Raw genomic sequence first — 27,497 nt, 5'->3', positions numbered from 1 at the left:
AACCCAACTCAGGTAACTCGTGGTCTTCTCCAAAACGTAACCTCTCTTTAGACTTACAACCCAACTCAGGTAACTCGTAGTCTTCTCCAAAACGTAACCTCTCTTTAGACTTACAACCCAACTCAGGTAACTCGTGGTCTTCTCCAAAACGTAACCTCTCTTTAGACTTACAACCCAACTCAGGTAACTCGTGGTCTTCTCCAAAACGTAACCTCTCTTTAGACTTACAACCCAACTCATGTAACTCGTGGTCTTCTCCAAAACGTAACCTCTCTTTAGACTTACAACCCAACTCATGTAACTCGTGGTCTTCTCCAAAACGTAACCTCTCTTTAGACTTACAACCCAACTCATGTAACTCGTGGTCTTCTCCAAAACGTAACCTCTCTTTAGACTTACAACCCAACTGATGTAACTCGTGGTCTTCTCCAAAACGTAACCTCTCTTTAGACTTACAACCCAACTCAGGTAACTCGTGGTCTTCTCCAAAACGTAACCTCTCTTTAGACTTACAACCCAACTCATGTAACTCGTGGTCTTCTCCAAAACGTAACCTCTCTTTAGACTTACAACCCAACTCAGGTAACTCGTGGTCTTCTCCAAAACGTAACCTCTCTTTAGACTTACAACCCAACTCAGGTAACTCGTAGTCTTCTCCAAAACGTAACCTCTCTTTAGACTTACAACCCAACTCATGTAACTCGTGGTCTTCTCCAAAACGTAACCTCTCTTTAGACTTACAACCCAACTGATGTAACTCGTGGTCTTCTCCAAAACGTAACCTCTCTTTAGACTTACAACCCAACTCATGTAACTCGTGGTCTTCTCCAAAACGTAACCTCTCTTTAGACTTACAACCCAACTGATGTAACTCGTGGTCTTCTCCAAAACGTAACCTCTCTTTACAACCCAACTGTCGCCTACTCACTGGTCACAATATTTATAATCCACCTACTCAGCGCCATCTAATCTTGTTGTTAAACACTGCCTGCTTACTTTATTATAAACAAACCATGTTCAATTTTTTTACTGTTTCTCTACCTCAGTATGAACATATACTGATATTACCTACATAGCGAGAGCAAATTTAGTTCCATGAGTCTTTTTTTTTTTATAATGACATGTTGGATTTGTTTAAACGTTTGTAACGATTTCCAGTACTTAAAATAAATCAAAAAGTCGATTCTATTATAACTGGAATGAACTGTAATAAATAAATATAATAAAATAGATTTTAACACTTCATCGCAAACTGATTATTTCAGTTTATTTTAAATTTTTAATAAATGCATAGTAAATGCCACATTCACATACATATCTTTAGAAAAGTTATCGAAACTACGACGCTTGTACCGGTGTAAGCAGACCCATAGTTTCGCTAAAATGATGAAGTATACTACATGTTAAATAAGTTTCGATGTCTGGAGAATCAGACAAAGACTTCCGGCTTCTGATCAATCCGACAAAAGTAACTGAGAAGTGAGCTATCGAAGCTGCAACCTGTACAGATGTTTTATTCACACAGCTTCCTTCTTTAGCATATACCGGAAGTGTATTGTGTTGTACGTTTATATATAATGAATACGAAAACATGTATTTCACGGAGAAAGTAGAAGAAGATAAAAAGAACTCGGTGTCCTCTAATACAAGGACAACCAACCATTGGCAAACCGTTGGTCTCTTCTCTCCAAAGTATTGGCAAAGCAGATGGTGAATAACGGTAGTCTAACATTATAGTAGTGTTTAAAAAGCCTTAACGTTCCACACCTTAGAAGGAAAGAAATGCGGTTAAAAAGGGCACCTGCCCGCTAGACGTTATTCACCTATTACCTATCTATACTAAAGAAATAAGCAAAAGCTGTATTTGAGAGAGTAGATTCACTTGGAGACCTATTTTATCCGTAAGCATTTTGTTTTTAAATTAAAAACTGAAAGAAAACAACACCCTTCACAAGAACACGCACGGCTTTGATACATGGAGGTTTCTTGATGTGTACTAGACTAACAGTAGACTCTAATTAATAATAATAATGATACAAATATAGGTATGTGATATCAAAATGTGTTTTACAAGAATATTAATTAATTAACTCATGCTTAGCATGTCTATAACCCGGATGAACTATACAGCTGCATTATTTATGTCTACGCACACTTAATATCTTTATTTATATATTTAAACAGAATTTAGTAGTAGCAGGTTAATGTTGAAGAATAACACGTGGCGCTACCTGTTATAACATATATCTTGGTTCTCCACCCCTCAAGTTCCTTGAAAACTTGCAGTCTTTAAAAATGTGCTTTTTAAGGTGACACACAACCTTCACAATTAGAAGAATCGGGTGCATTGTATAGCCAAAATTAACACATAAACAATTAAAATTCATATAAACATGAAACGTCCTTTATGTTATAATTATGAGGAATCTTTTGGATAACCTAAATGCAATGCTGATTTGTCTTAATATAACAATCATTTTTAATTTCACATCTAAATATATAAAGAGACATACTTTAACCTCTAACGATTAAACAAAGGTGACATAATTAAATAAGCAAAATATTTTATATTACGTAATTACTGAAATGGAATTAGCATACTACATTTGTGTCAAACAATATACTATTTACTTATCACATTCAGAAGATATTCATTTTGTGTCTTTGTTTATTACAAAACCGAACCTATCCCCATTACAATTTGTTATTTACTTATTACACCAGAGAAGTTCGCATATGTTATTTCCTTATTATACTGGAGAAGTTCACACACACTAGGTTATTTCTTTGCCACACCATAGAAGTTCACCCACTGTGTTATTTCTGTTATATAACAGTTATTATCATCTGAGGAATATATAAAAAGATTTTACCTTATTTTTATATGACAGTATAAAACACATTCACATACTCTGTGCCATTTTTACGACACAGAGAAATAGGCTGGGAGCCAGATAGAGGCTTAATGTGTTTCGTAGGATTCTCGTAACACATTACATCCGTTATAAAATTAAAGCTCAACCTTTCTATGTTCTAACACATCTTGGTGTCACATTGTAAATATATAATAAAACATGCTGTAGAAACCTCAGTCCTGAAAATCAGCTCATGGTGTTTGTTGGTGTGCGTTTCCAGAAACGAATTATTTGATATTATTATATATTTGCACATGATGTAAAACAACATACAAAGTCGACAAAAGTTGTTTGACCAGTCCAATTATAAAAGATAAGGTCGATCAGAGAATTCACACATTACGTAATTTCTTTATGAGACAAAAGTTGCCTGGCCAGTCCAATTATAAGAGATAAGATCATTTCTAGTGTAACACTATTTAATTTAGTAGTTGGGTTAACTTCAATAATTTACAGACAAATAACCCGGATATTCTGACTAACCTTTGACAAATCAAGAAATTTAGTTTTTAAAGTATTGAATTTGTTGACGACAGAAGAAGTTTCAGCCGCTGTAAAAGGATTCAATTCTATAATTATTGTTATTTGGCTATCCACATGTCAATTATATTTGACGTTTGTTGTTCAGTAGTCGATATACAATGCAATAACTAAAATAAATTGTCAATAAAGCTAACCAGAGAGAATTATACAAGGCTGAGGGCGTGGTATTCGAGTTGGTTTGTGAAACCTTTATAGTAATTATGAATATAATTTTTTCAATTATCAAGATACAATAAAGTGGCACCTTAAATATCAGATATAATGTATACCCAAAAGCATGATTTAAAAATTGTAATACACAATAATTATAAGAAATAAAATACATAGTAACATTTGTTGCTGCCAACTGGTTGTATCCATTTAATATGTGCTCCAGAATTAGATATAGCATAAGGTTACCAAGACTGCAATAACAAAGGAGATAAACAGAGTTTGTGCTGGCCAATTCTGAGCACTTCTAATGTGTGAATACATGGATGAATAGAATAACATTAGAATATAGGTGTATTTGTCTTACCCCTACTTGTTTTATTTATTTTATCATTACTAAAGCAATTCATTTTTTTTTCTTTTTTTACTAGGATTAATCCAGATTTCATACTTTTAATTTAACAAATTTTTTCAAGTTAATAAAAGTAATATTATCTTAATTACACAAAATACTTGGTGTTAACGAATGTAAAACTGATTAAAATTATATTAAAATCTGAATAATAATAAAACAAAAAAATGTTTGCCTCACTCTTGTTTGTGGTTCGAAATTTGGGGTAATATTACGCATTTTGGACTGCGCATTGACAAATGTGCTTCAACGGGCTCCATAATAAGCTTAGTTGGCTTACATTTAAAAGTGGCATTATGCAAAATTTACACTATACATCTCGATTGTTAAAAGCAGCTTTCATCCATTTCAACATCAAGTCACATATATTGTGCCAAACGCGTTCAACTGTGCTTAGAAGAGGAAAAACATAATTTCGAGTCCAACATTGGCAGCATCTGCAGCACTGGAACGACAACTGACATGAAAGTTCCTGTTGTCCCATAGGAAACCACGAAACTGAACCATGATGACCTCCAGTAACTGCTACTTTAGAGCTGATGAAGCTTATGGTAAATGTTTTTATTATATTTTGGAGATCATCACGGACTCTTCAGACCATCTTCAAGCTAAATCGACAGCTGCAGTTTTCACATCAGGGATCATCATGGACCATTGAGATTATCTTCAAGCTGAATCAACAGCTGCAGGTTCTACATCGGGAATCATCACGAACCATTGAGATTATCTTCAAGTTAAATTGACAGCTGCAATTTCCACATTTCCTAATTTTTTTTGTCTTTGTTTGAATACACACTTTTATATGACTACTTCGAGCTGTGTCACCAAAAGCACTGCATCTATGAGAGGAGAAATGTTCTTCAAATCCATGCATCAGTTTGCTTGGTAACTCCTTATTGAGCTTACTGCTAACTATTTCACTAAAGTTACAAGGATACACGCTTCAAAATGACTTCTACTCAAATAATTTATGTGAGTGGTCAACTTCTTCTGGGCACCTCGCCTTTGAGCTTTGATTTTCGTCCTCTTGGTTGCTATGTTCTTTACGGAGTTGAACCTGCAGCATAATTTACTGACAACTGTCACATTCGTCCAGTTGATTTTTGTCCAAGAGTCTAGGACATCAAGTATTTCACCATTTGTCCCTGAATTCACATATTTCTAGCAATAATTTGCTTTAGAAATGAAATAGAAACAGAATAACTCGAGCGCTTTTGAAAGGTGGGCCTTATTTCTTCAATTTGCCCCCAAAGAAGAAAGGGCCGCCTTTCGAAAGCGCTCAGATTATAGTTTCTATTTCATTTGTGTCAAGACTTCTTGAACCTACGTGTTTTTGAAACATCATGGATAATGTCCCTTAAATACTTGAGAGATTCTGCATTCAGCATACTCTATAACACTGGTGCGTTTACCTGTTTCACCTCACCATCTTAATAAAATGGTGGTGCAGACAAGTATCTGCTACAGTTTTATTTTCTACTCTGCAGCTACAAGTCTTTATTCTTTCGTGGGAGGTCATTATTATCTTTCAAAAACCAATACATTTAATTTCCAATTAATTTCTAACAAAAATGTCGTTATATAAATATAGATAAGATGTCCAGCGTCTTATCGTTGTTTATTAAACTTACCAGTGAGGTATTGTCATCTTTAGGATGTCCATCGTCTTCTCGTTGTTTATTAAACTTACCAGTGAGGTATTATCATCTTTAGGATGTGCATCGTCTCCTCGTTGTTTATTAAACTTACCAGTGAGGTATTGTTATCTTTAGGATATCCATCGTCTTCTTGTTGTTTATTAAACTTACCAGTGAGGTATTGTCATCTTTAGGATGTCCATCATCTTCTCGTTGTTTATTAAGCTTACCAGTGAGGTATTGTCATCTTTAGGATGTCCATCGTCTTATTGTTGTTTACTAAACTTACCAGTGAGGTATTGTCATCTTTAGGATGTCCATCGTCTTCTCGTTGTTTATTAAACTTACCAGTGAGGTATTGTCATCTTTAGGATGTCCATCTTCTTCTCGTTGTTTATTAAGCTTACCAGTGAGGTATTGCCATCTTTAGGATGTCCATCTTCTTCTCGTTGTTTATTAAGCTTACCAGTGAGGTATTGCCATCTTTAGGATGTCCATCGTTTTCTCGTTGTTTATGAAACTTACCAGTGAATGTGGTTTTGAGTTATTGTCATCCTTAGAAAATCTTCAGATTCATATACCCTTATAAAAGTGGCGTCATCATGTGAAACCTTACATAGAAAGATGCAACATATTAGATACATGTCGTCGCCACACTGCATATCAACCTTGACTATGAAATGTGGTTACAAGTTATCATTAGTGTTACTCACCAATAAAAGGCTTCTTACACATTGCAAAACCCACTGGACTGCCACAAGATGCAAGCTGGTCTGCCTCAGCATTTCATGTCATTCTTAAACACATATCGTCACTTTTGTTCATTATTGTGACTAAAATCACCATCTTACAATGTTTGCACTTGGTAATGAATGCCTTTAAGTCTCAAGTCATAGAGACTATACTATCGCCACAAATCACAGGAAATTCAGTCTGTTCGATGCCCTATGACTCATATTTGCTTCCCTATGCTCCTTTACACAGACAATAATCATCAAAAGTCGCGTAACAATAATAGTAGTCTGGGGTTTTAGATCAACTTCTTAGTCCAGACGACAAAGTGAAAACCTTAAATAGCCATCAATATGTTTGTTTAAAGCAAATTATTGCTTTTTCTAGATTTTGCCACACTCTCTGATTAAGTTCTCACTTGAACTATAGATCTGTCATAGAAAATGTCGTTCCATAATGAACATACTTTTTTAATGCTACAGAGACAGAAAATTCAACAGAAAAAGTGTTTTCAAATCAATCCCCACAATTAACATATCCTTTGGAAATGTTGTTCAGAATAATGTTTGAAATACAGAGTGAAAAGAAAAACAATTAATACTAGGGTATAAATGAACAAAATCTTTATCCATGCAATATTTTAACTCAGTGCATCTTAATTATAGAAAGACTGCAACTGGGTAATGGGATGAAGAAAAAATGTTCGAAAACGTCCAAATGTCCACAGATGACAAAGACCAAAACAAGAGTAATGAAAGGCTACAGAATCAAGAATAATATAACACTAGACTCTCAAGTCAAACAAGAGCCCTAGATGGCCTAAGTCAACACTTAAGTCACATAAATGTATACAAGGGAGAAAAGCCTCAACTCATACTAACTTGTACAAGTATCCGTATCACCCAAGAAAATGGGCTTCTCACATTCCATGAAATAAACACAGGTAAGTTGATAAAAGCTTAATTTGGATTAGTGTTTACCAGGAAAATACTGACTACGTGAAAATTTCGAAAAACAATATCTCCATACACCAGAATAAATATAAAAGTCTACACTACTTATAAAGGGTAAATGTGGTAATGTTAAAATTGCCATATAAACAACACTGTGTTTATAATTCATTAGATTCGTGAAAATTTGAAAGTAAATTGTGTGTCAAATATCATAACATAAATGTTGAAATGGTGTCATGTATAAAGCCATGCTTGAACATTTGGTGTTAAATTCATCCACGTTAAAAGCTACTACGTTGTAACCATTACAAGCTTCCTCAGATATTTAAGGATAAAACAGTGAATATTTTAACGTGTACAATACACAAGCTATTTTTACTACTCAAACTATGCCATTAAACATGATATTCCCGTTTGAAATAAAACATACTAAGATAATTAAAGCTAATCTAATGAGTAAATTTTAACTGTTGGATAAGGTTCAACTGTCACGGTAGCAACTAAAGTTTGATTTAGATGCTGTTAAACAAAAGTTATAGAATAGGTTATCTGTGCTCTACCCATAACGGGCATCGAACTACGATTTTTATAGTCGTAAGGTTGCAGTTTTGCCACTAAGCCAATGAAGATAAACAGTTGTAATTTGGTATATAAAGAACTATGTAAAACTAATATATGTTACAGTAATTTTATAGTTTCTAGAGGGAAATTGTTGTACCTCCACTCTAAGTTTGTTTGTTTGTTTTTGAATTTCGCGCAAAACTACACGAGGGCTATCTTCGCTAATCGTCCCTAATTTAGAAGTGTACGACTAGAGGGAAGGCAGCTAGTCATCACCTCCCACCGCCAACTTTCGGGCCACTCTTTTACCAATGAATAGTGGCTTGACCGATACATTATAACGCTCCCACGGCTGAAAGGGCGAGCATGTTTGGTGCGACAGAGATTCGAACTCGCGACCCTCGAATTACGAGTCGAGTGTCTTAACCACCTGGCCATGCCGGGCCGCCTCCAATCTACACCTATAGTAAAAGTTTTGAAGGGTGTCTAAAGCAAAAAAAGAAAATAGCAACATTGGTTTAATGATATAAATATATCAATATTCTTGCGTATTTACTAGTCTTGATAACATTTAAAGTACTACTTTGATGGTGTGTGTTTTTTCTATTGAATTTTAGATTTATGTATCTTCTGACAAAAAAAATTTGGAAAAATTTGCTCTTATCGAATATATGAAAAATCAAAGAGAAAAATAAGTGTTTTTTTTTGTTGATATTTAATTCAAAGGTAAAACACAGAAATAATTCGACGTGTTATTTTTCCGACAAGAGAAAGAAAGAATCTCCAAGTGATCCTACGCCGAGTCAGTTTCATACAGAAATCGCTAGAAGAACACTCGTCGAATTAACGATCTGTCTATTAAGATGTGAATTCCAAGTATTCATCAAAGATTTAGCTGTGCTTCACAAATTTTGAGCAAGAATTTATCCGAGAAAGCTTATCTGTTAACAATGATGCTAATTGTAACAGTTACAATTAAAGGGAAAATCAGGTAATGATTTATTTAGTTTCAAGTCAAACCAAGGAGTTCTAGTGCAGCACCAATCACTCTTTAGATTACTTAACGTTGAAAACCACACTGCACAAACGCATACAAGATAGAAAAACCTGATCCATACTAGCTTGCGCGAGCGATTTCTTTTTGTGTGTGTGCAATTTATACAAGATGATGAAATATGACGCTTACACTTTACAGCTTTCAAATCAGACAAAAATTTACCGAGTTATGACCAGCCCAGTCACCGTGGCTTTATTATCAAAACAAGAATAGCCAGATTCAAGATATGTTTATTCTCTTACTGTATTTACATATGATTACACTTCCCTCCACCCAACAGTTTTCTGTCTTGTGAAGATATAGTGAAGATAACATATACTAAACTTTATTTCCAGGAAAGAATTGCCTAAATAATCTATTGTTTTGCTATTTAAGGTCAGACATTCTGCTTAGTTCTTCATTTAGTAGCGATAACACTCATGGGAAGTTCCCGCCACGGTAATTAAGCCTGCATAAGAAAAAGTTATATAAACAATCAACATCTTCCAACGTGCAGAAACCATTACAGTTCATAATGACGGCCCTTTGTAAGTATTACGCTCTCACACTGTAGTCACGAAGTTAAGTATATCTAATTAGCATGCATACAAGTAGCACGCAGAAGGTTATTGAAGAGAACGACACTCATGCGAATCTCCGAAGGTTCGGATTTCTGTCAAAGGTATATAATTAATGATTGGCTGACAAATATTGGATCTGACCTTAGTGTAAAGGCAAAAAGAAAAAAAGTGTAATAACATAATTAAAATAGCGAAAAACGACAAAAGCAGCGGGAATAAGATATCTTTACAGCCCAAACGCTAATCGTTTCCTCCAATGAGATCACCCGATACAATACGTAAAATCGTTCAGTAACGAGGAATACAAACTCTAAAAAACGGATTAACGAAAATTTGATACGCTCTAGTTAGAAAAAAATCTATTTTAAACTAGACAACGTGCAATGAAACCTTCTCTTGTTTCACTAAAACTTAGAAAAATTCTAATGAAAGTACGATATTTCCAAACTAAAGATGAATGTCTTAATGACGCTTTTTTGTTTGTTTGTTTTGAATTTCGCACAAAGCTACACGAGGGCTATCTGTGCTAGCCGTCCCTAATTTAGCAGTGTAAGACTAGAGGGATGGCAGCTAGTCATCACCACCCACCGCCAACTCTTGGGCTACTCTTTTACCAACGAATAGTGGGATTGACCGCACATTATAACGCCCCCACGGCTGAAAGGGCGAGCATGATTGGTGCGACACGGATGCGAACCCGCGTCCCTCAGATTACGAGTCGCACGCCTTAACACACTTGGCCATAGCGGGCCTCTTAATGACGCTAGCTTGCAGAAAGAAAGAAGCTCAGCTGATTATAAAACAAAACAAAACACAATTGGTGAAATAACCACACAGGGAAGTTGAAATGTTTCTCTGTTTTATAGTCAAAATATGGGATGACCGTGTCAGGGTTCAATAACCTGGATAACTGAATACCTATTTTTCCGGTTTTGTATCTTACTATCATGACATCTAGTACTAAGTCACATAAGAATCCAATAACGTTAAATAATAATCATGAATAATCATAATAAGTAGCAAAGAATACGCACAAACGTAAGCATACAAGACCTGAGTGTGTAGAGGGAGCAGAACTTATTTGTTATTCCTGATCTTACCTTTAGTACACCTGGTGGCGCTGAAATCGATCAGTATATTGTAGTTAACATTAATTAATCCACTGATGTAAGATACACATTAATGCATTATATAAACAGCTGCTTGGATTAGTATGAATAAACACTATCATAATATGAAAGATTCCAAAAGTAGACAGTAAATATCTCCCTGTAAATGTTAAAATCCAACATTGGCCATATCTTACATACGTTTGTTGTCTTTTCTTAAAATATTTTATATTTCGTTTCCCGTGGCTCAGAGGTATGTCTTCGGACTTACACGGTTGGAATCCAGGTTCCGATACCTGTTGTGGGCAGAAAAAGAGAGGCCACTATGTGGCTTTGTATTTACTTACAAACAAAGTCTTGCATTTTAACTTTTTTTAAAATGAATAATGTATTGCTATAATTTTGTAATGCTGTTAGAGTAATTTTATTACGTAAATAGTCATGATTTTGTAACATTTAAAAGTTTTGTAAACTTTTTCTCAAATTTAAATTATTTGATGCTATGGATAAGATATTGTAACGTTGTGTGAGCGCCATCTTTAAAACTAGTAGGTATTATGTCTACGCACAAGCCAGCGAAATCATAAAGTATTGGTGAAACGCTTTGCTACAAGCCATGGATAACGTAGTTTTAAATCATGTAATGTATCTATAACGCATTATAGTCCTGTAGATCAGTATCCTATACGGTCATAACGAAATGACTCTTCAACCCATTGTTTAAGTTTTAAACCACTTGTTGGATCAACACCTAATGAGGTTATGGCCCTGTAGTTTGGTTTTGGTTTATACCAAGGTTACGACATACTGACTCAATGACACGTTGTTGGAGTTTTTAACTACGCGTTGAATTAACATGTTACTGGTTATGGCACTAACTGTATGCAGACAACTTACAGCGACAAATAGTATTGACTCAAATACATTGTCGTTAAGTTTAGGCCTCATATTTTTAAGATTTGTATCCGGTATTTATATAATTAAACAAATCTGACTCTTAAATGCGTTGATTCAACGCGTTGAATCAATGCACTGTGGTCAGGAAGTGTTGCCATATTTGCAATGGGACGCGAACCACAAATCATTGGATTCACATTTCAGGCACAATCACTCCATGGTCACGCTTGACTTATGATGAAATGGAACTAAAACAAAAATGATTGCGTGTAAATGAACGAGATCACAAGAGTTCAGCTTTTAATCGTTGTATTTATTCTTATAATTCGAAAGCCTAGGACAAGTGTTTGCGGATTAGTTTTGTTCTAGTCGTGTATGTTGTGCGCACACGATGTTAGTTCTTTTGTATAAAGAATAACAATGTAAACAAAGAAATCAACCTTGAAGATTTTAAGGTACCATAAATTATACGGGTTAACAGCAGAGTTAAAGATCGTTGTAACACCGATTTGTTTTTACTGCAGAAGTATATGAAAAATTAGTAAAATGTGTTAGTTAATTCGTGCATGACCTATTTTAAACGGTTTAAATATATATGTGGATAACCACCGGAATGATTAAGTAACCAGAGCAAAGTGGAAACTAGTCACCGGTTACGAATTTTAGACGAATGAGCGAGTTTTATTGTAGCTTTTTATTTCAATTATATCACATTTCCTTTATTGTAACAAATACAATATATTTAACAATATTGGCAGCATAAGATAATTACTTTTTCGAGAAAAAGAAATTTCAAATGAACGAGAATAAAAATAAACATATTAAAATTTGGAAATTAGTCTGAGAGATTAAAACAGTTTCCGTTTCTTCTCACAATGATGTGCTTCCGGATTTTACTGTGTTAGAAATCGAGTTGTGAGCATAGTTCATATAGCCTTTTGTGTAACTTTGTGCGTAACAATAAACAATAAATAGCTACCATTGTGAAATTAACTGTCAGAATTGAAAATATTCAAAGTAGCAGTTATCCTACCAGACGGCAATGTAACTGTATAACATAGAAAAGATCCAACGTAGTAGTTGTCATACCATACAGTAATATAACTGTATAACATGAAAAGGATCAAACACAGTAATTATAGCTGTAGAACATCGAATATATTGAACGCAGTTACCATTACCATATGGTATAAAATGGAAAGACATCAAATGCAATAGTCATAGCTGTTGAACATGGAAAATATCGAACGTAGTAGTTACCATTTCCAAACGATATTAAACGTATAAGACAGAAAATACCGAATGTCTTAATTATAACTCTATAACATAGTGATACCGAACGTGGTAGTTATAACTCTATAAAAAGGATAGGTACCGAGCGTAGTGGTTTCCATTATTGGGAGATTTAACTGTAGCTATAAAAAGAAAAAGCTTTCCATTTGCCATTATTAAGTGAAATTAATTAAATCCATAGGAAAAAAAGCTTCGCAGTTACCATTAAGAAACAGTGTTAATCTTAGCATGAAACAGTCCAAAGTTATCACTTATCATTACCAAATGATCTGGACTTTTACCTGAAAGTGCAAAGCTTATCATTAGATCGTTAAATGTTGATTGAAATACCAAAACCCTCTTTACCGTCAAAATTTGTGTACTTGAGAAAAATTGCATCAGTGATCGAAACATTGCATCTGTTTTAAGAAATATTCCTCCTCATTGTACAACCTGTATTTTGTAATAAATTAATACATATAATCAGTAAGTTACTTCACAATGAAACTATTGATAACTGATGTATGTTGTATCCATAAATATATTATATATTACGTACATTTGATGGGATTAAAACATAATCACAGGAGCCCTCAAGCCACCTCAGTAGAAGTGGGACGCACCTACGTGTTGACGGCAAAGTAGAGCTGGGGACCACCAGAGAAAGTATAATGATGGGTAAGCCAGTCAGTGTACGTTTATGTAAAAATGATGAAATTTGAAGACAGGTGGCGAATTAAAAATTAAAATTTACACAATTCTGCAATGCTTAAGCTTTCGTTTCTCAATATCTCTCGCGACAATTAACACAATACGATAGTCAACAACTTAAAGAATTATACACATTGGCATTTATATTTTGATCTAAAACACTGCTTTTGCAATTCTAGAAAGAAATCATGCGTATGTTTCTTAGTTAATGGTATGAGTTTTAGTATATAATTTCGGCTACTTTTATAAAGAGGAGACTTTTTGTGTGAGGTTTAAGCGTGAAACCACACAATGGGCTGCTGCACTTGTGCCCATCGCAGAGATTGTATCTCGTATTTTAGCCATATAATCCCTCAATTTATCGCTGAGCCCCTTGGGGTAGTAATGACACATACAATGTTTTCTTCTTTCTTTTTCAATTAGTAAAACTTTAGTTCAATTGAGTACATATAATAAAAAAAACATAGATTACCTTCTATACTTCATAGGATTTCGGGCATATGCTACCCGGCCTCGGAGATAGTAATTACCATATGGTGAAAAGGGGTGAAGAAACGCTCGTGCACTGTGCTTATGACCTCTAGATCTTGAATCAGCCATCTGATAGCCATAACCTTCGACCTTTGTCCGGTCTCTCACGGTTCTCATAAACACAGCTTCTTGGTATACAACGGCTTCCTTATCTAAACCAAACATGGTTGTCGCCAAAACAGACAAACACTGAACTCTTGACTACAACGTATTTAGTCTGTTAAAAATGTATCTTACACTTAATATTTAAACATCACAGCTCATTAGCGTTGTTTCTTTCTGAAAATTGTAAATTTTTTCATACCTTCAGTTTAATGCTATCTTTAAAATTTTACAATTGTTTTAAAATAGTTGATTAACAATTTGTTTCATTTGAACCTACAGCCTATTCTTGGAGTTCTCTCAAGCTGGTATTGACATTACCATAGGTCCGGTATCTGTCACTGACGGCTTTCAGTATCCATATCTCATAACGTTATAAAGCCGTTATATCCGTAATCTTTAACGGAATTTCTATGAACGTAAGACAAAACAACATTCAATTTCTTTTTGTCTCTCTCTCCTCTACAACTCCTTTGCTAGCTTAGCTACTTCCTTCTGTTTATCAGCTCGTTTTCTGGTATTAGAAAAATTCGTATAACTGGCTAAAAATCTTCAAGAATCTGCGCATGTGAAACATATATATGCCCCAGAAATACTTATTAAGACATGTACCAATATTAGAATATTGTAATAAAGTCTTAAATTATATTCCTATCACCAAACATAAAGCATGTGCGTCGAGATAGTTTAACACAGACCACATGCACCAGCGTCGTGTCTACTTACGAATCTAGAGCTTCAGGTTGACTCACCGCGATTACAGAGCCACAGAAACCTTCACACACAAAAAGAAAATTTCTACAAGATGCCTGCTTCACGTGGACCTGGAAACAAGCTGCTCCAATAGAAAGCTTGCAACTCTAAAACAGGCCTACAATAACTGTTACGTTTCACGTTCACTGGTACCTCATGGTAGATGCAGCTGCGCGGCGAGAGCTCGTCGCTACAAGGTTTTTACACAACCGCGTGGCGCGTGCTTCCCAGCGCCAGGACTCGAGAGTAGCACATTGTATATTAACAATTAAACTTCAATGTGTGAGCCTTCAAAATATACATTATCTGCGAACAACACTGCTCGAAGAAAATTTTCTTTAAACTTTATATAATAAAGATTTATTCTTTCTGACTTGTCCTGATGTACTTTCGCAACCAATATGTATATGTTAAAGGCGTCTTTTATAAGAAGACGAACCTGCTGAGAAAATGTAGAAAGAGAGGCCGTTCAACGGGGAAAAATAGGTTAAAGAACCTGTCCTTTCCCCCATCTTTACAATAATCACGATGATCATCATAGAAATTATACTTTTTATTACACATCACACATCACGTTTGCCATTGCAATAAGTACAACCTAATGCAGTAGTGTGTTGATCACATCAGACACTATTTTCACTATGAGCTTTATATCAGTTTTGTTGTTGTTGCATTGTTTCAGTTTCCTAATGCAATCATTTATTGAGCATTTTGGAACGTTAAAATGTATGAACTCTCGTATATAAGTAAAAGTAGTATATAAATACGTTTAGAAACATAAGGGACATTCTACAGACTGCTTTATCTGCATGGAAATAATTAATTGCAAGTTAACAGATTAGGAAAAGAATATAAGCGGATTATAGGGTTCACTTCTTAAGACTTATATTTGTTGTGCATCCTATATACAAAATGAAAGAACAAAATTATACATTTAGAGATAACTATATACACAGGTAGACACGTAAGTAGAGAGTCAGAGAGTTAAATATATGTTAAAACAGATATACCGATATATGCAGACTCATTAAGTGATAAACATGCAGAGAAAGATATAGATCAAAATTTAGCAATAAAGGGGTAAAGAAAGTATAGTTTAGACAGTTGCACAGATCTGTACAAAGGTCATATAGATATACAAAATGTAGGAAAGTAGATATAGACTATTTTTAAACCTATAAACACTGCTTATGTGCATAGATTTTCAGCATTTCAAACAAAATAAAACTAAAACTTATAGAGCAAACGATAATCAGTAAAAAATGTCTAACAAAACACAATCTACCTGGGAATAAAGTATATGAATGTAGTTTGTAAAAGTGACGGTATAAATATGATCTATAATATGGGTCAACTAGAACTCATAAAATTATTTAGAGGTGAATTTTTAAAAATCATGTAAATAGCCATTTAGATATACGAAGTTAATGCCATGAAGTTACATAAGTCATACAATTCTCTTAAAATATATTAAGACGTGTGAAAGTCATGCAGAATGTACAAAGATCCAGTAGAAGACTTCACTATTTTATAGCTGTCCAAAATAATCAACACCAAAACATGCTCGCCCTTTTAGCCGTGGGAGCATTATAATGTTATGGTCAATCTCACTATTCGTTGGTAAAAGAGTAGCCCACGAGTTGGCGGTGATGACTAGCTGCCTTCCCTATAGTTGTTACACTGTTAATTTAGGGACGGCTAGCGCAGGTAGCCCTCGTGTAGCTTTGCGCGAATTTCGAAAACAACGAATAGTTGGATTCACCGTTACATTACAACGCTCCCGCGGCTGAAAAAGCGAGCATGTTTGGTGTGACCGTGATTTGAACCCGTGACCCTCATTTTACGAGTCCAGTGCCTTAACCATATGGCCATGCCGGGCTTTTGTAAGAGGAAGGTATACATTCGAATTTAGTGATTTATCTAGTAGTTTTATGTTATTTACATCCATGATTACTTGAAAGTGTTTTATATAATTGAGCTAAGAACAATAATCTTTACTGTAGTAAACCTAATGGATTAGTAAGTATATAAACTTACCATTTGATATTCGATGTAAGCAGTTTTTAAAACCTGTGACTGATTCGCTCTTATATACCTATTTTAATATTGATTTTGTGTCAGTTAAATACATATTGTTAATACATATTTAGAAATGATACGTAACCTATATTGTTAATACATATTTAGAAATGATACGTAACCTATATTGTTAATACATATTTAGAAATGATAAGTAACCTATATTGTTAATACATGTTTAGAAATGATACGTAACCTATATTGTTAATACATATTTAGAAATGATACGTAACCTATATTGTTAATACATATTTAGAAATGATAAGTAACCTATATTGTTAATACATATTTAGAAATGTACATAACTTATACTGTTAAATCTGTATTGTAAAATTCCTATCTCTTCATTAAAGTTTTCGAAGATTCTCGAGTGTAGGAACCAACAATGTATATGTGTATATAAATGACAGTGTTGTTGTGTTATCTGAAATTTCTAGAAACTTTCCCCACGTCTATAAATATAATCAACGCGATTCGCCAAGAGAGATTAAATATGACTGATTTGCTACAGCTGGTATAATTACAGCTATAACTCTGATTAACACTTATTAATGCGGAACTTACAGATATTTGACCAGATACGTTTAAAGATTTTGAATATTACAAACCGTTTAACTTCAGTGGATTAACATCGCACGTTAATATTTTTATGAAGATGTTATATAATAACTTCAGCTGTGAAAAAGTTATTCGTAATCAATGAAGAGCTAGCTAGCTCTCCGTTAAGTGAATTGTACCGATATCAACTCAGAACTAATTAGCTCATTGTGAGCCCTGGATAAGATACCGAGGAAGTTCCGGATCAGACAGAAGATTTAATATTGTTTGTAAGTTTATACAATTTTTGTATTTAATGTATTATTTGTAGTAACCATAATTAGAAATCTGTGTAGATAAATCTTGTTGGCAAATATCATAAATTTGATACATATAGATGTTTAATTAACTTCTAAATACAAACTACAATTTAACTCAATATTAGGCTGTTTGAAATCGTAATGCGTAACAAACCTCACATACTTAAAAAAAAAAAGTTACCTAGCCTTGGTCGCCACAGTTGATTTAAATAAACTGATCTTGATCGCCACACTTAGTTAAGTTACTTGATCTCGGTCGCCACAGTTAATTTAAATGACCTGACCGAGGTCGCCACAGTTAATTTTATTAACGTAGTGATTATAAGTTTACGTTTTGTCTCATCATCGTACACTATAAATAGGTAATATTTTTATGTATATTTTATGTAGCTAAAGAAATGATTAATAAACGAACTTGAGAAAAGAAACTTCAGCACGATGGGTAAACTTGAAACCTTGGGTAAACTATTGGTTTTGTTCGACCCCCTCACAAGTGGCTCACTGGTAAATCTGAAAAAGTATCACAGTAAATAACTGGGTTTTGATATCTTTAGTGGGCACAGCACTGATAGCCTATTGTGTAGTTTTTATGCTTAACAACAAACAAGTCTGTATTTTGATAAAAGCAAAAGTAAAGATACGAGAGAACAGCAACTCTGTTGATAGTTATTACTGCAAAACATGAAAACATTTTTGGTTTATTAACTGATAAAGAAACATATGCACAACAAAGCACTAAGTAGGAGTTATAAACCTTTTTTTTTTAAACAAGAGCAGCAAACACATGATACAACAAATAAAATAACGTAAGGATAATTTCAGCAAGCTCTCACTCTGTTATTGCGAGCATTTTAGAAATTACCTCAAAATGGACATTAAACCTAATTCATTTGAATGCATATTACTTATTTTTGCTCTTTCGTAGCTTTAAGGTGACACCTTAAAACAATTATTTTGAAATTAAAAAAATAATCCCTTGATAACGCTATGTAACACAAATTTTGTTCCTGGATTGTATGTGTTATTTTTTAATTGCTTATGTTGTAAAAGTACAGAAAATGGCTATTATTTCCTTCAAACTTTGCTTTTGTGACCTGGATAATGATATTTAGAAATTAACCTATTTTCTATCTAAAAACGGGCAAATTTGCACATTTTTATGTACATAAGGTTTGAATAAAACAACATATGAATCAAGATTTACATGTATTTATACTAAAGTTATACAAAAATGTTTAGAAGTGAGAAGTTTTTCGAGATTTCTGACTGTAATGTAAATCACTTTCACGTATCAGCCTCTGAATATAGTCTCCCATCAAGTTTCCGTTATACGCTCCCAGGTCACAAAAGCAAAGTTTGAAGAGAAAAATAGGTTGTTGTTTTTTCCATTTACTTTAGGCATAAGCAACTGGGAAATAACACTTTTTGCTAAGGAACAAGAAAAAGTAAAAATTTTGTTACGTAGTGTAATCTTTTGCGGTCTATAATTGTCTTCTACTGAGGGGTATATTTATACAACCATCATTTCTGAAGACTTTAATCCTAGAAATGTTGTGGTTTGTTGTATGGGATATCTCTTCTGTATGTAGAATTAGTCCTCTATCTAATAGAAACAGGAAGGTAGAAAATCTTACGCTTTAGTATATATCAGACTTTTTACATTTCATTCAAGCGTTTTAAGAAGACGTTATAGCTCAGTATTTCTCAGCAGGATTTATTAGATGACCCCCGCATCCGGGCTTTGGCCATCGCGACCTTTCATTATCTCTAAAAGAATTTAAAAAAGCATTCTTGGTGTTTCTTTGCGTAGTTCGTAATAAATATTATATGTGCACTTCTCAGACACCTCGAGGACTCAAAAAGAAAATGTTGACTCAACGCAGACAGCTCGTGACCTCCTCGAAACCTACTCGCGACACGCCCTTTGAGAAATTGTACTAACAGATGAATTTTTCAAATCCTTTAGCTACACCATCATAGTTAAGCGTCGTGGTAAACTGGTCATTTACTGGTACATATTTTTTCCAATAGGTGTCCACATGTTTCATCATGTTTCTGTAGTTTTCAGCACAATGTAAAAAAAGCGAATAAAAACAAAATTGGGAGAAACGTTGATTTTCTATGTATAATGTATATAGTATTGTATGTATACAATAGTAACTGTAATACTTACGTTGTTTTTTGTTGTTGTTTTTTTTACATTTTCTACGTGTCTCAAATTATTAGGGACCCTGTAAGCAACAAAGTAATGGACCCACAAAAAAAATATATAATAAACACTTAATAAAATCTACTTTGAATCTACGGACACCAGAATTAATCATAAAATTAAACTCCATATTATTATTTTTTTTTCCGTATTTGGTGAAATGTTACACAGAAAATGCGTTGCTAGAAAAGACATTCAAATGTTAATGTCCCAATCACATCAGAAAAATGATCAGAGATACGTTTAGACTATCAGACACACTCTGTGAGCCACACGTTGTAACTCCATCTTTGACGAAACAGCAGAAACCTGTTGACTGCATCGAAGCAAGTCCAGAATGTAAGATGTTGACCTGAATTCACAACCCTGTTTGCTAGAGGGCAGACCTATTATAGTCCAACTTAGAGAACTTTTGACCTTAAAACATAACATACATAACTTAATAACGGCAATACGTACAGTATAATGACGGTATGTTATTTAAAATCGATATACTGAAACTATATTTTATAGGACTCGTGAAATGTGTAACATATTTCGCTGTCTTTTAACTTTTAAACAGCGATCTTTACAATATCATTATTGTACAGTTTATTGGACAGATCCTGAATATTATATGGTAAACATACATATTACCGTAGACACATCTATTAACGGTAATAACCCATGATACATATTAGCACACAAACTGCTCACGCAAGACACTTGGATAAATCAAAACTTCTATTGTATTTTATATTCAAATGAAGTCACAAAATAAAAAGTTAATCTTTGACCTCAACAATAAATGACTTTGTGTCCAGACATATAACTTGAAAAAAGACGTATATGCATACAGACCTCATTTAACTACAATATGGTTATTACATATGTCATTAATTATTACTGTTACTGTTTACATATGTAATAATTACTGTTGCTGTTTACATATGTAATGATCACTGTTGCTGTTTACATATGTAATGATCACTGTTGCTGTTTACATATGCAATCAACAACTTCATATTCAGGCTATAAGTGAAGACAACAGCTGAGCTGTCAATGCAATATAAGCTATTAAGGTAAGGTTTGTAGTTCTATTTAAGATCATTTGTTATTATTTTATTTTATTTTATTTCTTTTGTAAATGCGAAAGTTGGGAGTTTTATATACTAGAAATTTTAGCGTGTTTTTTTTTTCTACTTTAGGAATTATAAGAACTTTTAAGGGTAACTGTCCTCTTACAACTGGCTGCAGACAATGAAAAGCAGTGGGAGTTGAGATGCAGTGGCTATACTCACTCAATTCTATACCTCAACTGATTTTCCATGTTCGTTGGCCAGTTTGGAATGGTTATGCTAGAAACCAGGTTTTGATACCAGTGGCGAGCAGAGCCCAGATAGCTAGCTCACTGTGTAACTTTGTGGTTAATTACAAATAATTAATGCTTATTTTATATTTATTTAAGTATTGTTTTATAATTTTGATTTTAATCTCCTATTAACAGTTGATGTAATTAAACCATTTATTTCGTTATACTTATATATGTGACTTCAGCCTCTTTCTAAGTAGCGGACGGAAAGTCTTAGTTTATTTATTTTATCGAGCATCAGAAGGCATGTTTATATCCACAGTTGTGTACTACATAAACTGGTTAAGTTCACCTCATTTCGCTGACCCAAAATAAAGTTCAAATCGCCTAGAGTAATAATAATGAAAGTATTAATGATTTTATAGATGGAACATGCAAATAAACATGGATCACTGTATTATTTTTTTAATGATGCCGGGAGCAAATTTTATGTAAATTTTCTCCAGGTGGCGTTAGGATGGGAAGACCCTGCGATAATATCTGCCGCTTTTTATTCTGGGCTCGGCATGGCCAGGTGGGTTAAGGCGTTCGACTCGTAATCTAAGGGTCGCGGGTTCGAATCCCGATTGCACCAAACATGCTCGCCCTTTCAACCGTAAGGGCGTTATAATGTGACGGTCAATCCCACTATTCGTTGGTAAAAGAGTAGCCCAAGAGTTGGCGGTGGATGGTGATAACTAGCTGCCTTCCCTCTAGTCTTTCACTGCTAAATTAGGGACGGCTAGCACAGATAGCCCTCGAGTAGCTTTGTGCGAAATTAAAAAAAAAAAGCTTTTTGTTCTACCACTTTTGTCTGTAAGTCAAAAAGAGAACAATTGTTTCACAATCAGTAAATATATTATAATTTTTGAACTAAAGCTCTCAATAGTTGCTAAGGCGTTTCACACTATTTAGTATTTGCCTCTCTTCGTTGTTAATGATCATGTGCATGTTTCTTTTATTTTTGCCATGCTCGAAATTCACAAAATTGTTGTCTATCCTGTTTTCGTAAAGCGTTTTATAAAATACCAAAAAAACGTAATTCAATTCTATTTCAATGGCAGTTCCTGGAATAAAACCAGAAAGCATTTGTGACCACGCATGCGTAACTCAGTGGTGATTTAAAGGTGCATGACAGATATGTGCTTCACTCAGACGTGTTCTGTTTTACTTTCATCCTTTACTATGTGTAATCATACTTTTCTTACAGAGCTCAACAAGTACCTTCTTTCTTTACATGATGTTTCCATGTAACTAGCTTGATATTCTCGATAATATCATAACTTATATTCTTAAATTAAGGCTTCAGTTTGGTTTAGCTTTAAAGATAAACTGAAATCTTGATTGAGAATAATAATACATTCAATGCAATAATCTGCATGTATTATTATATCAAATGTAACAGCTTTAACTTTATTTCTAGATTTGTGTTGCACCTTCACTGTATTTTATAAGATAAATTGGTGACTGTACTCAGACTAGATATCAACTAAGGGTTAATCGCACTTCGTAAGATTGATGTTCCAGCCTCGTGGTTGTGATTACTTTCCACTGCCAGATGACATATTTTTAATTTTATCAAGCTGCTGCTAAGGATAACGAGGCCAATTTTGGTCACACATTTCATGAGACATTTCACAAGCCTTCCAATACAAGTGGACACCAGCTTCCAAGACCACGTTTATGCAGACTGAAGACGAAGACGTCCAATAGAACGGTACGACAGAACTTGAAAAGAAAGTGATCGAAATAAATTTCTATAATTTCAGTTTAATTGGCTAACTTTACATCAGAAAAAATGCTGAATTTAAAGTGTAGCTGGAAGCTTACGAATTTTTGGCTTGAGGTCTTGAATTTCTTAAAATCATTGCTTTTTATCTTGTTAACTGCACTGAAAGATAAGTCCAAGATAATCGCAATGGCGTTTTGAGTCGTTGAGTTCTCTTTCGTAGCCCAAGCCTTCGTTTTACGAATTAGAATATTGTTCTTTATAGGATTCTCTAAATACTGTTTTATTTTTTTCCGCTTTTACAGAGAACGTTGACAGCTCTCTTTGGTTCTATATCATTTAAAAATCTCTTTTTAAGAAAACACGCTCCATGTGGACAGATGTGACAAATTCAATCCATTAAGTTACTTGCGGCGACAGTTCACTATCAAATCGGTGCTCCGCTCTAATATGCTGCATCTATGTAAACTACCTTACTTTAAATATGATATACTTACTAAGCAAAACACATTATTTTAGTTTAATGTAATTAAATTCTAATTGCATGGAAAGAACAAAAACGTATGTTCGTTTATGCGTTCTCCTCTGTAAAAACAACTGTTTTTATTAATATAGAAGCTAAAGTCAAGGATTAATTCGCTTCATATTTTGACAAGTAAACATTCCACGTACATTCAAAATATTTTAGTTGCTTCTCAGTTGATATTACAGAGAAATTCAGATGTAAACGCGTTTATTTTCCTTCATTTTTCTTTCGTGCCGTGAAGATATTTTTGTTTGTTTGTTATCGGGCGTTCTTGCTAAGCTATGCAAGTGTTATCTGAACAAGCCTTATTTTTTAACTGATAGCTACATTTACGATTTAATAGTATAATTCAATTGTTGCCCTTATAACGCATCCACAGCCCCAAAGTACGGAGCGTGATTTGTTTTGTTTTTTATCTGCGGCAACGTGATGCAAACCATTGATTCGAAGATCCAATGTTCGATACACTAATTATTGAGCCACTATTTAACATTTCGTTTTCATAAGCATAGATGTGGTGATAAAAAACAGGAAGAACTAAATAAACAGACAAAGACAGTTAGACAAGAAGATAAGAAGATAAGATAGAAAACGCAAACATATTTAAGATAGACAGCACACAGAAATTAAAATAATTTTATATAATTATTATTTATTTTCTGGATAGCTGTATGTTTATTTTTACCTGTAGCTTCACTTGCTATTAAACACCAAACTATTCTTTACCCACCGTGGGTATCAACACCTACATTTTGAAGTGAAAATCCTCAAGATATACCGCTAAGCCACTTAAGAGCAAACTTGATAGGTTATGATAGAATTATATGGTACGCACATACCATATAAGATATATTATATTTATATCTTTGTTCACCCAAACATAATATTTTTATTATTAATAGAAAAAAAATACTTATTGCTAAACCCATATCATTCAGCTCTGGTTTTAATTGGTTAATCAAAAACATTTCTTTTATACATAAACTATTTTTGTCACGCCATCTGAAGAGGGTTTTAATTCTAATGTAATGTATGAAAATATCACATTCGTGAAAAATGTGAAGACGCAAACTTGATATTCGGCAGTAAATTTTCATGTTTGTTTATGCATGTTTCTAGTGCCCTATAGTAAGACAGCCTGTTGAACAGACTCGTAATCTGTGTGTCGCTGACTCGTAAGGTGCATTATAACGTTACGGTGAATCCAACTATTCGCTCAATGTAACCCAAAAGGTGGGAGTGGTTGGTTCTGAACCTTTAGTCTGTTTTTTTAAGTTAAGAACGGCTAGCACACGTAGCCCGTGAGTAACTTTGTAGCCATCCCCCAGTGGCACAACGGTATGTCTACGGACCCACACTACTAGAAACTAGGTTTCGATACCCATGGTGGGCAAAGCACAGATAGCCTATCGTGTAGTTTTGAGCGTAATTCCAAACAAAAAAACAAACAAGCTTTGCATGAAATTCAGAGAAGCAACCTTATCACCTAGTGGTTGAGCCAATACATCTGAAACACCATCTGGGGCACATAACTTTATACATGTATCACTTCATTTGTTTTTAAATATGAATTTCTAACTTATTTTGTAAGAAGAAAAAACTGTACTCTATTTTAAGATTTTAAATTCACTCTTAAACAAACGGGCATCGAAACTCGGATTCTAGCGATTTAATTCAGCAGACTTACTACTGTACCACTGGAAAGTTTGTAGTTAGAAAAAACGTGAAAAGAAGCATGCAAACCCATAAAAAATAATAAATCAAATATACATGTCCACACGTTAGGTAATACGTCAAATATGTTTAAAATTCTCACTCGAGAGAACGCGATGAGAAAAGTTTGCGTATAAAAGAAACTTTGTTGATCAACCAATTAAAATCAAAGCTGAACGAGATAGGTTCAACAATAAATTAGCTATTAAATGTGTAAAAAATATGTTTTAGTATACATATGTATACAGAATATAAAAACCTTTCGTTAAATTACAGTTAATGTCTGATGAAATTTAGCTATCAACATATATATGAGAATTCAAAATGAACTCAGTAATTGAAGCAAGTAACTTAATATATAGCTATAATGTTTAATTCGTGTAGTTAGTTACAGGCCTGTGCACTATGTGTTTGAAAGGGTAGTTTTAATCTGAGATATCAAAATCCATCTCATATTGTGCGAAGCACAAAAGCATGCAAAGAATGCAATAGGGATCTGCGAACACGCCACCTCTCCCGAAAATTTCTAAAGAATATTAAAAAGTAAATGTGGAAGCATTTTTCAATGTAATATAACTTAAACAGTTGGATAGCTGTCCGAATAAAATCAACAAACATCCAGTGAAAAGTCAACAAATTGTCATTCTGTTATAACACTTCAAGTAGACCTAGACTTAAATCAGGGTAAATATGTTTGTTTCTTTTTGGTAACGTACTATACTATCTACATCTACAATTTTTTTTTTTTTTTTACAACACAAAAACAGGAGGTTCAACTGTGAGTGAATTAAAATGCATCTATTCTTCAAATAAGGATATTTTCGGCCGTAATTCTAACAACATCTCACAAAGCTCGACCAGTCTAGTAGATTTAGGTTATTAAACGTTTTAACCAATATTGTCAATGAAACTAACGTTGGGACTGAACCTGGTATTTTAGGTTACTTAGATGAGGTAGACTATTTTATTTATTTATTGTTTCTTGCCACAATGAATTTGGTTATACTAACACTCATCTCGAAATTTTTATCTCAATTTAACACGCCCTTCATTATTATAACTTTATCATAAAGACTGATTTGCTCTATTAGCTTAGATTTTATATTTAAGATTAATTCAAATACTCTAAGTTGGTCGAACCTCTTGGAATATTATTGAGTTTACGGCCGAAAATGTTGTTTATAGAGACGTTACACAACAGATGAAACAAAACATTCCACGCTTTATGACTAAATATATAAGAATATCATAGCTGGCTTTCTATATTGATGGTCAGCTTCATTTATAGATTATCACTGGGTACACATCGTAGTTTGATCAGAAGTTATTATCGTAAAAAATACTGTAGTATGACTTCCTTATTATAAGACACATAAAACCTAGTGTTTCCTTCAGAAACTCTTTAACCCTCATAGACTCTTTAACCCCTTAAAAGTATGATAGCAGTATAAGTAATACTTTCGTGTTCCCTTTTGAAGTGACAAATAAATGCAGTTACAGAAAAACTTTAAGAGAGTCCAGTATGGCCAGGTGGGTTAAGGCGTTCCTCTCATAATCTGAGGGTCGCGGGTTCGAATCTCCGTCGCACCAAACATGCTCTCCCTTTAAGCCGTGGGGGCGTTATAATATGACGATCAATCCCACTATTCGTTGGTAAAAAGAGTAGCCCAAGAGTTGGCGGTGGGTGGTGATGACTAGTTGCCTTCCCTCTAGTCTTTCTTACACTACTAAATTAGGGACGGCTAGTGCAGATAGTACTCGTGTAGCTTTGCGCGAAATTCAAAAAACAAACAAAACAAAGAAACTTTAAGAGTAGCTTAACAACTGAAATAAACTACTAAAACACTTAACAACTGAGGTAAACTAGTATGACACTTTTAACTGTCAATGAATAAAGACCAATAGCAGGGTGGTAGAGATAGAAGATGGAAAAAAAAACAGACAGTGATAAAACAGTGTTATGAAGATAAAATTAATAATAAACAATAAAATGGTATTAAATTAATAAAAATGTTGATATTTTTATTGTATTACAATATAATCAAGTTTAATGTGATAAAACACAATTTATTAAATATATTGACTATGAGCTATGCCTAACCCACAGGAACAATTTACATAGCGTAAGAAACATAGTTAAATTCTAAGAACCAGCTGAA

General features: G+C 33.9%; 1 protein-coding gene and 1 long non-coding RNA gene across 3 annotated transcripts in view; one reads left to right on the top strand and one right to left on the bottom strand.

Moving 5' to 3' along the window:
- Positions 1-27,497, bottom strand: part of LOC143250588 (IQ motif and SEC7 domain-containing protein 1-like) — a 172,416-nt gene that overhangs the window by 73,397 nt on the left and 71,522 nt on the right. The window contains exon 1 of one of the 2 annotated variants that reach the window (XM_076501381.1): positions 13,982-15,304. The exons of the other annotated variant lie outside the window; for it this stretch is intronic. Within the exon in view, the coding sequence (XP_076357496.1) occupies positions 13,982-14,205 (224 nt within the window). The 5' untranslated portion in view covers positions 14,206-15,304. Of the gene's footprint in view, positions 1-13,981; positions 15,305-27,497 lie in introns of those variants that run through there. 2 annotated transcript variants of the gene reach the window in all.
- On the top strand, positions 9,350-19,944 carry LOC143250589 (uncharacterized). Its single transcript, XR_013028249.1, has 3 exons — positions 9,350-9,487; positions 13,386-13,476; positions 19,674-19,944. It is a non-coding gene; the product is annotated as an uncharacterized LOC143250589 (long non-coding RNA).

This window comes from Tachypleus tridentatus, chromosome 5 (genome assembly GCF_004210375.1).
Source record: "Tachypleus tridentatus isolate NWPU-2018 chromosome 5, ASM421037v1, whole genome shotgun sequence".
NCBI lineage: Eukaryota > Metazoa > Arthropoda > Merostomata > Xiphosura > Limulidae > Tachypleus > Tachypleus tridentatus.
This window is presented reverse-complemented; position numbering and strand designations above follow the sequence as displayed.